This window comes from Wyeomyia smithii, chromosome 2, assembly GCF_029784165.1.
Source record: "Wyeomyia smithii strain HCP4-BCI-WySm-NY-G18 chromosome 2, ASM2978416v1, whole genome shotgun sequence".
NCBI lineage: Eukaryota > Metazoa > Arthropoda > Insecta > Diptera > Culicidae > Wyeomyia > Wyeomyia smithii.
The window spans coordinates 40552304-40567501 of NC_073695.1; the positions used below are offsets into that span (position 1 = coordinate 40552304).

Sequence of the window (15198 nt, forward strand, 5' to 3'; positions counted from 1 at the left end):
TAACATCGTATAATTGAAAAGCTTCTCCACAAATAATTTGTAACCAATGTCGAGTGATATAAAAAATATTTTCGCGTATGTTAAATGGGATTGATATTTTTACGAAAAATAACAAATCAAATGTTTTTAGTATTGCCGAAATTTATCATAATTGATTCGGTAGTTATAAAAAAAACGTTGAAGAAACAGAAAAAATGGTTAAAGTCTATATTTGCTAAAACTTCGGTAGAATGGTAGAAGTATTCGAAATTCGTTTTGCGTTTTCACGGAAGGATCGCAAATGAATGCTCGAACAATCGCAACGATTTTTTCAAATGTCGTTTGCAGACAGGTAGGCAGTATTTGGCTATTTCAAAACAATTTTCACCGTGACACACTGGTGATTACAAATATCACACACCAATGTAACATGCCACAATCCCCATAAGCATTGGCGATACCTATTCACTTCGGTAAGCAAAAAACGGAACGCAATGTAAGGTTCATTTGGATTCATAATTTTGTAGGTATCACTGCGGATTCTTTTACAAACAATGTTCTGATTTCATTAAATACAAGCGAACTTGAATCCAATAGGTTATTGTGTTCGAATCATTTAGTCTCCGTTTTTTAGTGTCCGGAACAATCAGAAGTAGTGCTGACAGAAATAATTTTCACTACCGGAATTCTTCGAAAATTACACCCAAAGTTTTCCAATGAGCGCAGTACCCTGTCAGATACAGGATGGCAACTTAAAATCAATTTCGATTTCCCGTTTTTCCCGATGATATTTCTCAAATTTTCCCAGTATTTTATTAAAAAAAAAAAAACGAGAGAAAAATATCAATTTTCACATGCTTATTTATTCATTTATTTTTTTTTTTATTCTCGTTTATTTTCCGTCGGTCTAGTTTCGCCACTGTTGTGGCCAATCACCGACGCCCAGGGAGGCGACTCCACACCCAGGACCCTAACTCACGACCCGTTTATTAACGGACCGGCGCCAACGGCTTTACTTCCTCATGCGATGGAAAGCGTGATCCCAGAGATTTTTCGCCTCAGAAAATCTCCCGGTGTCGGCTAGGATTGAATCTAGACCAGTTGGGTTGGTTGTGAGTGGATCACGCCACCTCACAACCATCGACACCTATGTCGGCGGTGGGATTCGAACCCAGGCGTCGAGCGTGGTTGACGGAGACGTTACCAACCACACTAGGCCCCCGCTCTTCATGCTTATTTATGTCCTTGCAAAAAATATGTTGAAAAACTATAAAAAGATGTTTTTTTTCATTGCTTTTAGCTATTCGTCGACTTTTCATCTCTGAATCGTTTACAATTTTCGTATTCTCGCATTTTCTTGTTTTTTTCTGCTTTTTCTCTTGAGTGAGGGTTCTGTATAAGGGTGCCAATGGGATGCATGGGGAAAAATTCAACTTCGTTTTGCCTTATGGCTTAAAAGTTCTGTCTTCTTGAAAAAAGTCCTCATATACAATTTTATCTCAAGCGGACTTCGGGAAGAAGAGCCTTAAAGTGGCCGATGAAAAAATGCATATTTTTTTGTCGGCAAATGGCATAATACGTCAAGATTTGTTGTTGTCTTGCAACATATTTATTTGGAAAAACTTCGAAATCCTACACACAACGGTACAACTTACACAATTTTTGAGCTGGCGCCAATGAAATACATGAGAATTTTTCTCTAAATTCGTAAAATAAATCGGTTACCAAACGGCTACTTAGTTTAACTCGGGACTTCTCACTGGACACTGTCCTGCTCTTTATCATTTAAAGAAAATCGGCAAAGTCCTAACCGACTATTGTCGCTTTTGCAACGCTGAACCTGAGAGCTCAGCGCATTTGCTTTGCTTTTGCGGGGCTCTTGCTTCATCGAGGTTTAACTTCTTTGGAAGTTACCTCTCAACTCCATACCAGGTATGGAGCACCAATCCCAAAACGGTCACAGGTTTCATCAACCATGTAGTTCCGGATTGGGGCACAGGCTTACAACCAACTAGCTCAACTCCATCAATGAGTTCGAGCATCTTGTAATCTGTGTAAAGTAATCGGGACCAGCCACAAAAGACAAACATTCCTGTCGCAGTGGCGCTTTCTACCCAATGTCCTTCAGGCATACAAAAAAAAACTTTTTACGCTGAAAAATCAACGAAAAATGAACTTTCTCGTCGATCTTAAAGGTTTAGCATGTTGGTTATTTTATTGTTGTTGCAATCAAGTGCTATTGATATAGATTTAAACATGTTTTGTTTATGAAATTAACGAGAATTCAGAACTCGGCAACTCCGAACATTTTAATGTAATCGCTGAGAGATTGATAGGCAAACCGTCTGAATACTGACTGTCACTTTTCCAACGCCTGCTGATTCCCTGGAAGTGGCCGTACTTTATAAAGCTATACATCACAGGGTACAGGACATACCAAGGAACGAAATGGTGTAGATTAATCATACTTTTTGTTACACTAGCTATAATAATTCGATTTTTAATGTTAAGTGTTTGAAGTTTGAGACTGTTCGAAGTTTGAGTCAAAACGGTATTCAAAATAATCAGAGACTATCCCATAAAAAAGGGCACATTTTTCTAACGCTGTCATCCGAACCAGAGACTGACAAAGTCATTTTCAATTGACAATTATCAGGTTATAGTGACGCTTTGACCCGTCGCTTTCAATTGAAAAGCTTTTGTATAATTTTCGAGCACTTCGTGAGTCACATGACACACAGTCGAAAGCTTTTGCTGTAATTCTGACAACTAAAGTGCTTGGAATTGATACAAACGCTTTTTAATTGAAAGCGGAGATCATCTCCATCACGCTCCTATGACGATTCTCAATTGGAAATGGCAATGAGCGCTGACGGAAATAGAAGGCTTCTATACAGTACTTCACGCCTATATATATATATATATATATATATATATATATATATATATATATATATATATATATATATATATATATATATATATATATATATATATATATATATATATATATATATATATATATATATATATATATATATATATATATATATATATATATATATATATATATATATATATATATATATATATATATATATATATATATATATATATATATATATATATATATATATATATATATATATATATATATATATATATATATATATATATATATATATATATATATAGGAAAGAGGAAGGAAATTTTGATCGGAACTTGCGGGTCTCCTACGAAAGGCAGAAAATCAAAAGGCAGAATCACGAAAACCAGAAACACAAAAGGAACAATATTTCATAAGGCAGAATAACGAATGGCAGAATCAAAAAAGGCCGAATGGCAAAATCAAAAAATGGTCTTTTTTCTTTTTAACAATACACACACCTTTGGCCGACTCTATTGTCCAAGTGTATGCTGTCCTTACTCGCTACCGCTCGTTCGGACTTAACTAAGGGAAAGAAAACCTGTTTGAATGATCCTAGAAAACCAGTAGATCAGTTGTTTGTATGCGAGAGGCCGCCGCTTCCGACGGCGGGTCGGCGGCCGGCTCGAACCGCGAAAACCTCGGCGGCTTTGTGCCGCCTCGGTTCCTTGCCCTCGATTATGGGTCTTCGCCGCATGAATTGTTGTATGTTAATTTCAATCAAGTAGCCGTTGAGACTAGTGTAAGTTATACCTACCATCGAAAAATTACTCTCCGCGATGCCGTTTGAATAATCCTACTTACTCTCCGCGATGCCGTGAGACTCTTTAGGACCTGAGCCAAACCAGTTTACGCGTTTCTGATCTAATAATTAGGCTTGATTTGCACCTCCCATCAAAACTGGTCATTGCTTGTGACCAGTTATTATGTCTGGTTACCAAATAATAATAAACAATAAAGGTAGAGTAGCAGCTTTGATGCCGTGACCAGGATTCGCACCAATTTGTCATCACGCACTTGGCTATCGTGAGTAAGGTTTTGCTACCAGTGATTCTGCCTTTCGTGTCCCTCGAAACTCTGCCTTTTGAAATATTCTGCCTTGTGTGTACGGTCATAGAGTTCTTTCGTGATTCTGCCTTCTGTGGCGAACCCGAACTTGCGTATTTATTGGATGCCATTGCCGTTCTAACTACGGCTTGCGGTATTAGAAAACTACCATCAAACGACGCGAGGCGGTGCTAATTTCAATTGAGACGCTGAAGGAAAGGAAAGAGTCTCTCCCTCCGTCACTCTCCGTCGATTGAAATAGTCATTAGTTTCATTTGAAATGATCCGAAAGAAGAAAGAGGGAAAGAGAGAAAGAAGTGATTCGTTGATAGTAGCCGGAAGGAATCAAGTGAAAACCATGATGAGTAGAACATAGTGTTACGATTTGACCAAAAACGAGGCGCGGGGTGAGGAAGCGTTTTTTCACTTTGGAGGGTTGGAGACGAAGCATCACTATGCAACAGCGAATAACTTTTTCGTGTTTGTTGATATATCCTCACTAACTAGGCAATTAAAGCCCGCAAATTCAGGTGTTTTAAGTTGGAAATTGTTACTTAAATTAATGAATATTGGTAGCAAGGTATGTAGCATTGCCATATTTATAATTTAAATGCATCCAAATGGTATATTTTGAGATGCAATATTTTTTATGCCCTAGTTGTTTATAAACAAACCTACTGGCTGGCATTTTTTTTTTCTTCAATATGGCCGATTCTGCTTTTGACATATCGTTACACCATGTCTTTATACATCATGGTGAAAACGAAACTGTTCGAATCGGAATGACAGCGCGAGTATATCAGTTTCATTGTTTTGTTTCGAAAATGTAGAGCCCTGATCCGAACATACTTTTTTATTCGAGTAGTCTGTCTGCTCCATTTCAAACGTCAAATCGAACACAACTCACAGTAAAGTTTCATTCACTTATCGAAAGATGGGAAAGGTTTCCGTTGAAAAACGATGCGCGATCGTGCACAGATGGTGCAGTGTTCCAGGATTATCACTAAGGAAGTTGGCAAAACTAAAAAACGTTGGTATCAAAGTGGTGCCTATTGCGATCCGGAAGTTCGAGGAGGAAAACTACCTCACGGACCTGCCCCGAAGTGGGCGAAAAAGGGAAGCGCTGAACCCCAAATTGGAAAACAAAATCGAACAAGCTTTCTCAGAGGCAAAAGGTGCCTTAGTTCGTGATATGGCCAAAAAAGCTAAACACCTCGAAGACCAACGTTCAACTATCCAAAGGAAGATTACGGATGAAGACGTATAAGAAACAGAAGCAGCCAAAGAGAAGCCCTATGCGGGTGGCCAGCGTGCACCACCCGAAAGCAATACTGTGGAAACCCGTTGCGCCACGTGAGAATCAGCCCAGAACCCGCAGATAGGCCTTACCCGTTCGACGATCTACAGTGAAAGAGGCCGAGTTTTGGCTCGCAGCCAGCGTTGCCAGGTCATTTTTTCAAAAATCTGGAAAAGGCAAAATAAAAATCTGGAAAAAATCTGGCAGTCATTTCGTGGGGTGAAAGGATAATTTTTCGAATAAAAGTGTTGGGGTACGCAAAATTTGAGGTGACAAAATTGCGAAATTTCGCGCCAAAATTGAAGTGATGACCTTTTTGCGGAACAGAGAAAATAAAATCTGGATAAAATCTGGATCATCCATGAAAAATCTGGATAATTGGACATCAAAGCTGTCTACCTGGATACATGTTCAAAAATCCAGCTAAATCTGGATACCTGGCAACGCTGCTCGCAGCACAATCGAGGCCCAAACCGACCGCACAACCCGAGTCAACGGGCCGAAGCCTGGACAGCCGAAGAGCAACCGATCTTCACCCGAGCAGATGATGTTATCAGCCCTGTGGCTCATGTTTCATAGCAAGCGAGAGCTAACCGAGGGGTTATCCAATAGTCCGTTTTCCCATTCCCCACAAATACGACACAATTTTCGCAAAGGACAAGTATAGTCATCCCAGTATTATGGGCCAGCTAAGCATAATTGTGATTTTAAATCAACGATAAAAACCTAAATTAATCCACCTAGCGGTCAGATCCAGCCTTTCTCATTCAAACTTATTATTTGTTAAAATAGATTAACATGGACGCTTCAGTCCAATAAAAGTATATTCACTCTTTGGGTTCTAAAATATTGATGTTGTAATTGAAGTATAAAATATGAAATTCGACGTAATGTTAGTGCTTAAGAAATAGCGAAATAAAAGAAATAATTTTTAATTTCGAACAATTTCATCACGAGCGATACCGGGAACGTTCAAATAGTACGAAACCACATTTAAATTATGTTAGGGCCACATATATTGATCAAAGCAGGTATAGTTTTGAAAAGTCTTTGAATTTCTTTTCGTTCCATAACTTTTTAACCACATATCAAGTTGTTATGAAGTTAGTTATTTGTAAGTTTAAGAGATAACTCGCTCGTGTAACACTAGTTATGTTAAATAAGTCGTGTAATCTTTGAGATAATAGACTTTCGTTGTTTTAAAAATTTAATACATAACGGTTGCTTAAGTTCGATTATAATCTAATGAAATGGGAACGTACAGAGCAGCCGAATCATGAAACCACTTGTTCAATCATAATTCATCAGTTGACCCTTAACTAGCCTGTTCATCTGATTTCAATATTGTTCAAATCGGTTGTGTAGTTTTTGAGATAATGAAGTCTCGTGATTTTCACATTTCGATACCTTTCAGACGAAGTTACGGTCCGATTACAGTTAAATTCAATAGGGTTATGAGGCAGCTAGGCCTCTCATTTGACACTAATTTAGTGAAAATTGGTTCAGCCATCTCTGAGAGAAGCGAGTGAGTTTAAGCAGTCTTGTGAATATTTTACCTCTCATAGCTGGATTTCACATTTTTAAACATAACAGGCAAAGTAATTGTCCGATTGCAAAAAAATCAGTAGGGTCTTATGGGACAACTAGACCTTCCAATTGACAGCGATTTTATGAAAATCGGTCCAGCCATCTCTGAGAAACATGAGTGAGATTAAATAGTCTCCAGAACACGTTTCTTTCCATAACTTTTGGACCACATGTCCAATCTTTATGACATTCAAAAGTTTAAGGTTTTCCAGGTAGCCCGTCCATTTGAAATTAATTTTGTTCAAATCGGTTGCGTATTTTCTGGGATATTGATGTTTCGTGGTTTTTACATTTTGATACATAACCTCTAAACTAGAAATCCGATTACAATAAAATTCAATAAGGTCTTATGGGGCAAATAGACCTTTCATTTGCAATTAATTTCATTGAAATCGATCCAGCCATCTCTGAGAAAATCGAGTGAGATTGGGAGAGCGTTACACACACACATACTCACACATACACACACACACACACACACACACACACACACACACATACAGAAAATGCTCAGCTCGTCTAACTGAGTCGAGTGATATACAACATTCGGACCTTTAGAGCAATTTTATACCTTTAGTTTTTTCAGTGATTGCTATACCTTCCTAGGAGAAAGGCAAAAATCGAAAAAATAAGTTTAAACCTTCGTTTTTTCATTAACTTGTGGTAAATACATTGATGTTTGATGTTGAAAATATATTTCCTTTCTTACACAACTTATTTGATAAAAAATTCACAAAATGATATGCTCTTCCGATTCCCTCCCACTATTATGGGCCACTTTTCGACTTTCTCAGTATTATGGGCCAATGCACCTATTATTAAGAGCCAGACGAACATTTTTTTGTTCCAAAGACAGAGATATTATTTTAAAGAGTAATTCTGACAGTGAGAGGTGCATCTGGAGGAAGATTGGAATATCATGAAAAATTTAGTCAACTTCGATAATACATTATTGTATTATTTTGCTTAGTTTTTTTCTCAATGTTATTGTTTTTCTCATGCTTTGAATACTCATATGTTGACAATAGGGGCTTTATAACTACGTAGGAGTCACTAACCAAATACAACAAGGAAATAAGAAAATCCAGAAGAAATTAATGTGTGAAAGTATTGATAACACATCCACTGTAGCCAGGTTGCAAAAAGCCCTGTCTAAAAACATTCCAACGGTTTAGGTAGATTGAGAAAAACAGACGGTACTTACACCACAGATTCTCAGGAAACACTGGAAATTATGATGGAAAACCACTTCCCAGGGTCATATTCGTATACTGATGAAGTGCAGGATCAAACTGGACAGCAGCTAAGCTCACATGCCACTTGGGTTGAATCCCAGGAACTTGCCTGTGCTATATTCAGAAATCGAAGGTTGAATGGGCAAAAAACTCTTTTCAACCATACAAGTCTCCGGGAATGGATGGAATACAGCCAGTCATGCTCCAAAAGAGCAAGCAATTATTTATTCCAAGCATTACGGAGATGTGTGAGGTGAGCCTAATACTAAATTACATTCCATTTAGTTGGAGATAATCTAGAGTTATTATCATATCAAAAGCCGGAAAACGAGATAGGACAATCCCGAAAGCGTTCAGGCCAATTAGTTTAGTCTTTTTGAAAACTATGGAAAAAATTATCGGATATCATATTAAAACAGGATATATGAAATCCAATCCATTAAGCAAATTTCTGACGCGCTACATATGTTAGTGAGAAAAATCGAAAAATCCATCCATGCCAAGGAATTTTCCCTGGCAGCCTTTCTTGATATTGAGGGAGCATTTGATAAGGGGCCATCCACATACCACGTGGACAGCTTTGGGGGGGGGGGGTCTGTGTAATGTCCATGGTCCATACAAAATTCTTAGAATTTATATGGGCAGTTGTCCAGGGGGGGGGGGGGTGGGGGGCGGTTAAAATCGTTAAAAAACTGTCCACGTGGTATGTGAATGGCCGCTAATGCATCTAGCCATGGAAAGGCATGGCATAGACAGGAACACAATAAAGAGGTTTCATGCCATGCTAATAAGTCGCGAAATAACGGTTAAACTCGGTGGCACGTCCCTAACAAGAAAAACTCCAAAAGGATGCTCTCAAGGAGGGATATTATCTCCTCTGTTACGGTCATTAATCGTAGACGATTTTCTTCGGAGGCTATCGGAAAACGGCTTCGAAGTGATACGTTTTGCAGACGACGTAGTGATTTTAGTTAGGGGGAAGCACGACTGCGTTATTTCTAATAGAATGCAAACTGCACTAAATCTCACAGCTCAATGGTGCAGGCGAGAGGGGTTGAGTGTAAATCCATCCAAAACAACTATTGTTCCTTTCACTCGAAAAAGGAAATACATTATTCCTAAATTGCGATTGGAAGGCACCGATATAAAGCTTTCCACTGAAGTCAAATATTTGGGAATCATACTTGACCAGAAACTAAGCTGGAACACTCAAATCGAACAAACAATTACCAAGGCCACAAACGCCCTATGGGTATGCAGCAGAGCCATTGGTAAAAGCTGGGGTCTCAAAAAAAGCTGGGGGGGATACATTGGATATATAAAACATTATTCATACCCAGAATAACCTACGCCTCGTTAGTTTGGTGGCCCAAAACCACTGAAGCATCCACTCAAGCTAAGCTAGGTAAAATCCAAAGATTGGCCTGTGCATCGATTTGTGGAGCTATGAGAAGCACTTCATCAAAAGCGCTAGATGCAATACTTCACCTTCTTCCACTTCATCAGGGGGTTCAACTAGAAGCGGAAAGCGGAAAGCGGAAGCGCTCTAAGGCTAAATCGACAGCACAACCTAAAAGAAAGAGATCTAACAGGACACCTGAGAATACTGAAAGATTTCCAAATAAATAATCTAACAAAAACTAAGGAGGATTGGCTGGAGAGGAAACCAAATTTCGAAACTCCTTACAGAACATTAGAGATAGAACGAGAAAGTTGGCAACAAGGTGGACCCACAATTCGGGACGGTTCACTTTGCTTCTACACAGACAGTTCTAAAATGAATGCGGGATTCACAGGACCAGGAATTAATAAAATTTGTTCCCATGGGACACTGGCCAACAGTATTCCAGGCGGAAATATACGCGATAATAGAATGCACGAATACGTGTCTGCAAGAAATTATCGACAAGCAAATATTTGCATTTTCTGTGAGGCAGCACTTGAAGCCCTGAATTCCTCTCTGCCACTCTAAACTAGTGTGGGAATGCATCCTGTCGCTCCGAAAGTAAGCTATGAAAAACTAGGTTAACTTATACTGGGTTCCTGAAGGCCGACTTACTAGCCAGACAAGGGTCATCCACTAACTTTGTTGGCCCAGAACCTTTCTGTGGAGTCGCCCCGAGCGCTCTAAAAGCTGAACTCGGTGAATGGGAGAAAGCGACCATCAAAGCAAACTGGGATGTCATAAGCTGATTACGACAATCGAAAAGATTCATAGAGCCAAATCGCGAGAAAAGCCTCGTGCTACTCAGGTTAAATCAGAAAAACCTGAGGACATTCAGAGGTCTTATTACAGGGCACTGTCCGAGTAAGTATCATCTCAAAAAGATAGGCAAACTTGATGATGATAAATAGCGCCTGTGTGGCATCGAAAGCGAAACTTCAGAACATCTACTCCGCGAATGCCGAGTATTAATACAACGCAGATTGCGTATCTTCGGTAAAGGACACATAGAACCTACCGAAATTTAGAGGGAAAGTCCTGGTGAGGTGCGTTGCCCAACTGGGATGAATGTGCAATGTAGCAAGGACATCAACTCGCCAAATAGTAATGTACCTACTCGTACGCACTAAGAGTAAGGTGAAGCATATCACAATAGATCAAATAATGGTCGCAGTGGTTCAGTCTTCTACAAGGGAAAAAAACTATATGCACTATTGACATAAACTGGATTGCAATTTAATGATCAATCTCTTCTCTAACCATACTGAATAGTTTCTTCGTGCAAATTTTCAAGTATAATTGTTAAATTATATATGTATAAATTATATAGTAGCTATCGTCCTTGGCAATGACTATAATGTCTGAAGACGTTAGCGTCATCGTCGATAACGATAACAGACGGTATCGTTAGCGGCGTTTACGATAACTTATCGATTAACAACCTTGCTTCCGACCATTGTGGAACGGCTAGAGGCACCAAAATTCACAGGAACGACTAAAAAGCTATTATCTTTTTTTATTCCTGTTTGAGCTTTAGGGAAATGTTTCGCTTTTATCCACCCGTGTAATTTAATAGTGCAAGGAGATCGTGAAATAGTGCAATTTAAATGTAGCATGTTTTTTTGGAGAATCTGCATCAACCTAAAACTGTTATTCAAACCATCAATCATACTGTATTAAAACTGAAATTTCTTTAACTTAAGCAGATAGAGACTATATATAGTGTCTATAATAGAGACCTGGTGTCGAGAAACAAAATGTAAAGTGGTTAATAACGTACAATTTGAACTAAAAAACAATAATAATAAATTTTTTTTTTGTGTGAAAAACATCAAAATACGTTTGAACAGTACTGCTTTTTTAAATTTCAAAAAAAAATAAATGGATCAAACTGAAAAAATAAAATACAGGTTATAGTTTCTAACCATTCCTGTGAATTATTGTGCCTTTAGTTAAGATAAGTTTTCCAGAGATTTAAATGGGTTCCCATAAACCAACGTAGAAACGACGAACCCGGTGAGCAATTACTTCGCCAAAAAGCTTTAATCTTTTCAGGGCAACATTTTTTCACCTTTGTTGACCAGCGTTATGTGCCAACTATAGCAACGCACCTTTGTATAAAACATATGAAAACCAATCAAAATTTGAACTGGAAGTAAATTTCTCAAATAACAGTTCGTGATGAACATTTTTTTTTCTCGCAAAGACTGATAATTATTGATTCACTGTGCTACACGACAGAAAATTCAATACCAGCCATTTTTACTTACTTGCAGCAGCGTGAGATTGGTTTGGGTGGCTATCGCTCGCTTCTCGTCCTCAGTAGGATAGGGATGCTATCGTCGGGTTGTCCGCAATCACCGAGCACGCGTGAAAAGGGGAAAAGAGCAAAACGGAAAGATCAAAATTAGTGGAAAACGGAGGAAATGACATGACTGGAAAACGAATACTAACGACTAGGTGCTGAAATAACCAAGCGCGCATTACGCTGGTAGCTTGTTTGGGCAAAATGCCCCGCTTTGAGTGTTTACCACGACCAAAGCCGTCGCTGCTGCCCGCGGCATCCAGTTCTGAATCGTCCAGTTCGTCCGAGCTACCGCTGCCGCTGAGGGCAGACAGCTGTTCGTCGGCAAACGCTTCCAGCAGTGGATGGGAGGAAACGGCAGTGTGATTTAGGAGGCTGGAAGCTGGGATTGGAAGTTGGGTCGGGATAGGGGGAATCTCTTGAGGTAGGCTCGGTATTGTGTGTGCCGTTTCTGCTGGAGGCAAAGTTTGAGCAACACTGCTAGGAATATGTAGTCCTTTCGGTGCTGCTCGGTCTAGCATGGTAGGCTGATGCAATGCTGGCGCAGGGAACAGCTGCTGATTAAATTGGCCTGCTATGTTTGTTTGGAAGGTACAATTAGGAAGAAAAGAAAAATAAAAACAACTGTCAAATTTCTTACCTTGCATATTGCTGTACTCATTGGTATCGGTTGCCGACAAGTAATCGGTATTTTGGTAATATCCTTGAGCGCTGCCTGATAGATCCTGTGAAATAACAATAAAAAAAAGGACTTTTTACAATGTGACGACCATCATACGCAGCAAGCCTCACCTGTTCAGGACTATTAATCGGACTATTCGAATTGGACAGATTGTTGTTGTGCTCCATGGCATAGTCGGAACGAAGCAGATTTTCCGACTGCATTTTTCCCCGTAGGCAAGCGATGTATCGCGTGCAAAAGTCCCGACAGAGTTCCTGAACCTTTTCCAGCTCCAGCAGATGTATTCGCAGCACTTGCAAGGCTTTGATCATAAGGCCGTCTAGTTCTGAGTTGTTCGTAAGCAGCGGTCGTTTCTCCTTCTCCAGCATTTGTACGAAGGCCTAATAAAAATGTTTTTGGTTACGATTGTGTCTCGGTTGGTAATTGAATTTTTATTCGCTGGCGTAAATGTCTCACCTGAACATCCCGGGAGAAACTGTCGCCGTCGCTAGTGCCATTGGTGGACCCGTTCGGGCTGGATGAGTTCGAGGAGGGAATGTAGCCTTGTGTTGCTTGCTCGCACTTCTCCAGGAGCAGCGCCAGAAGGGAAAACAGTGGATGTCTGCAAGGGAGTACAAAACGACCGAATAAGAATGGCAGGAGTAAAATCGAAATGCATTTTCCTAGTAGTTCGCCGCACTAGAAAAAAAGGACTAGAAACCCCTAAAACGATTTTCTCGAAGGCAAACCCTGTGGGAAGGAGCGAGTGTGTGTAGGTGGATGTAGTTTTGCCATCGTTTCAGAGTCCTCGTAATAAAGATATTACAGCAATTTCAACCGTGTCTTTCTGTGTGTCACCGACCAAACGGAAACCCTTTCTCTCTATCAGCACTGTTAACTTCCGAGGATAAGAAAACGACAGTCGATTGGGGACAACGATTGTCCCAGGGAGCTTTGCGAAACATCATGTCTGTCTATTTACTGGCTGAGCCAATGGATGACGTTATCCATCGGAATACGAAACTGACTCGGTACAATGGAAATCCCGTGGAACCAGCGAAAACTCGATTCTGCTGCTGTCGTTACTAGTGATCAGTGCTATGACTGTGAATTTAGTTTTCAACGAGAAATAGAGTGATGGAGATTTTTAGTAATTTTGGTGTTTATTGTGGAACTTATCATTTTCTGTAGTTCGAGAAAAAAAGGAGAATTATTTCACTTTGTTTTATAATACGGACAAAGTTACAATTTCAGTACTTTTTCATTCCAATCCAAAAATATAATTCAAAATATATATCAACAATTTTTTCAATAAATAAGTTATGTCTACGGATTTTATACATTTTGCAAAATAGTTAGTTAATGGAGACGCAATTTTATCTTCGAAATAAAAAAAATATACCTACTTCAAATGTAAAATATCCTAAGAAATAAAAGGGTCATCCAGGTATTGAACCATCGAAATTGGTAAAATACGGTTTGTATCATGATTTAAGTTATTGTTATTTAAAGTAAAGTTTGGTATTTCAAAAAACAACCGTTGAATCTAATTAAAACTACGAATGAGCAACTTTTCGGTAAACTTAGTATGTATTTCATCGGCATATTATATTTAGGATATTATTTACGTAGACTTTGTTATTATCAGATTCATAGACGATGTTGATTGCACATCTAGTGTATTCGAAGAACAAATATGCTCTTGTGAGACGGAACTATCAGACTTGCAGAATGGGCTTTACTACACGCAAAAGTTCAAGTCTTGTACAATCATTGTACTTCCCGATTCGCACAAATTTTGCACTAAAATCGCACAATAAATGTGTGAAAAGGATAACGCAGCAGTTGTACTGCGAATACATTGACATAGATTGAAATCAGAATATGTATCATATACCGACACTTTATTTCTCACATCGAGTGTATTAGTGACTGCTCTTTCTCTCTTGCTCGTAGATTTTCCATGTACGTGCGACGAGACTAGATACATCACATATAATTAGCAGGTTGCTCTTTCGCTTCTTTTTCGGTTCGGATTGCGATGCGCAAGAGACGTCTCGTCGCTTTACGAAATGAGCGAGACACCCGTGCTGTACATACTAGATGCCAGTGTTGTTAGTATCACTCATACTGTCGGTGCGTGTTTGCTGCTACTCAGGGGAAAGCATGTGTGCAAAAGACTTGGGAAGCCTCGTTCTCAAGCAGAAAGGAGGAGAAAGGTTTTGCTTCTCGCTCGCTTTGCAGTGCTGCTTGATACCAGCTGAATCTGTTTAGGTGTAGTAGTTTGGAGCTGACAAATACATTGAAAAAACTCTAAAGCATTAATTGCGTTATGCCCAACACGCAATCATTGTACTGGTTCCAAACCACATCAACAATTGCGCTAAAACGCACAATTTTGTACTGGTTTCGCACCATCCAACTTTTGCGTGTATACACAGTCATACCTCGATATAAGGCAACCTCGATATAACGTAACTTTTACCTCGATATAACGTAACTTTTTAAGATGTATTGAAATTGAGAATAAATGATACAGCAACCAATTTTTGGGGCGTAAATTGCTTCAAAAAAAATTTTGTAGTAAATTTTGAAACCAATGAAACCAATATGAAAATTGTCCTAAGACGGCATAAGAATGGTTTAAAAATACTAATAGGTGATGGGAAATAGGTTTTTACGCATTCTTCAGTGGCAATTCACAGTCTTGCATCAA

At 39.1% G+C, this 15198-nt stretch overlaps 1 protein-coding gene across 4 annotated transcripts in view; it reads right to left on the minus strand.

Moving 5' to 3' along the window:
- The window catches only part of LOC129726007 (homeobox protein PKNOX1-like), a 161662-nt gene that overhangs the window by 3681 nt on the left and 142783 nt on the right, over positions 1–15198 (minus strand). For 3 of the 4 annotated variants that reach the window (XM_055682520.1, XM_055682519.1, XM_055682521.1), the window contains exons 5-9: positions 12960–13104; positions 12614–12883; positions 12462–12546; positions 11971–12395; positions 11787–11852 (exon numbers count right to left, since the gene is read on the minus strand). In XM_055682520.1, coding sequence (XP_055538495.1) covers positions 11787–11852; positions 11971–12395; positions 12462–12546; positions 12614–12883; positions 12960–13104 — 991 coding nt within the window. The remainder of the gene's footprint in view (positions 1–11786; positions 11853–11970; positions 12396–12461; positions 12547–12613; positions 12884–12959; positions 13105–15198) is intronic. The other variant, XM_055682522.1, reaches the window with a different exon arrangement.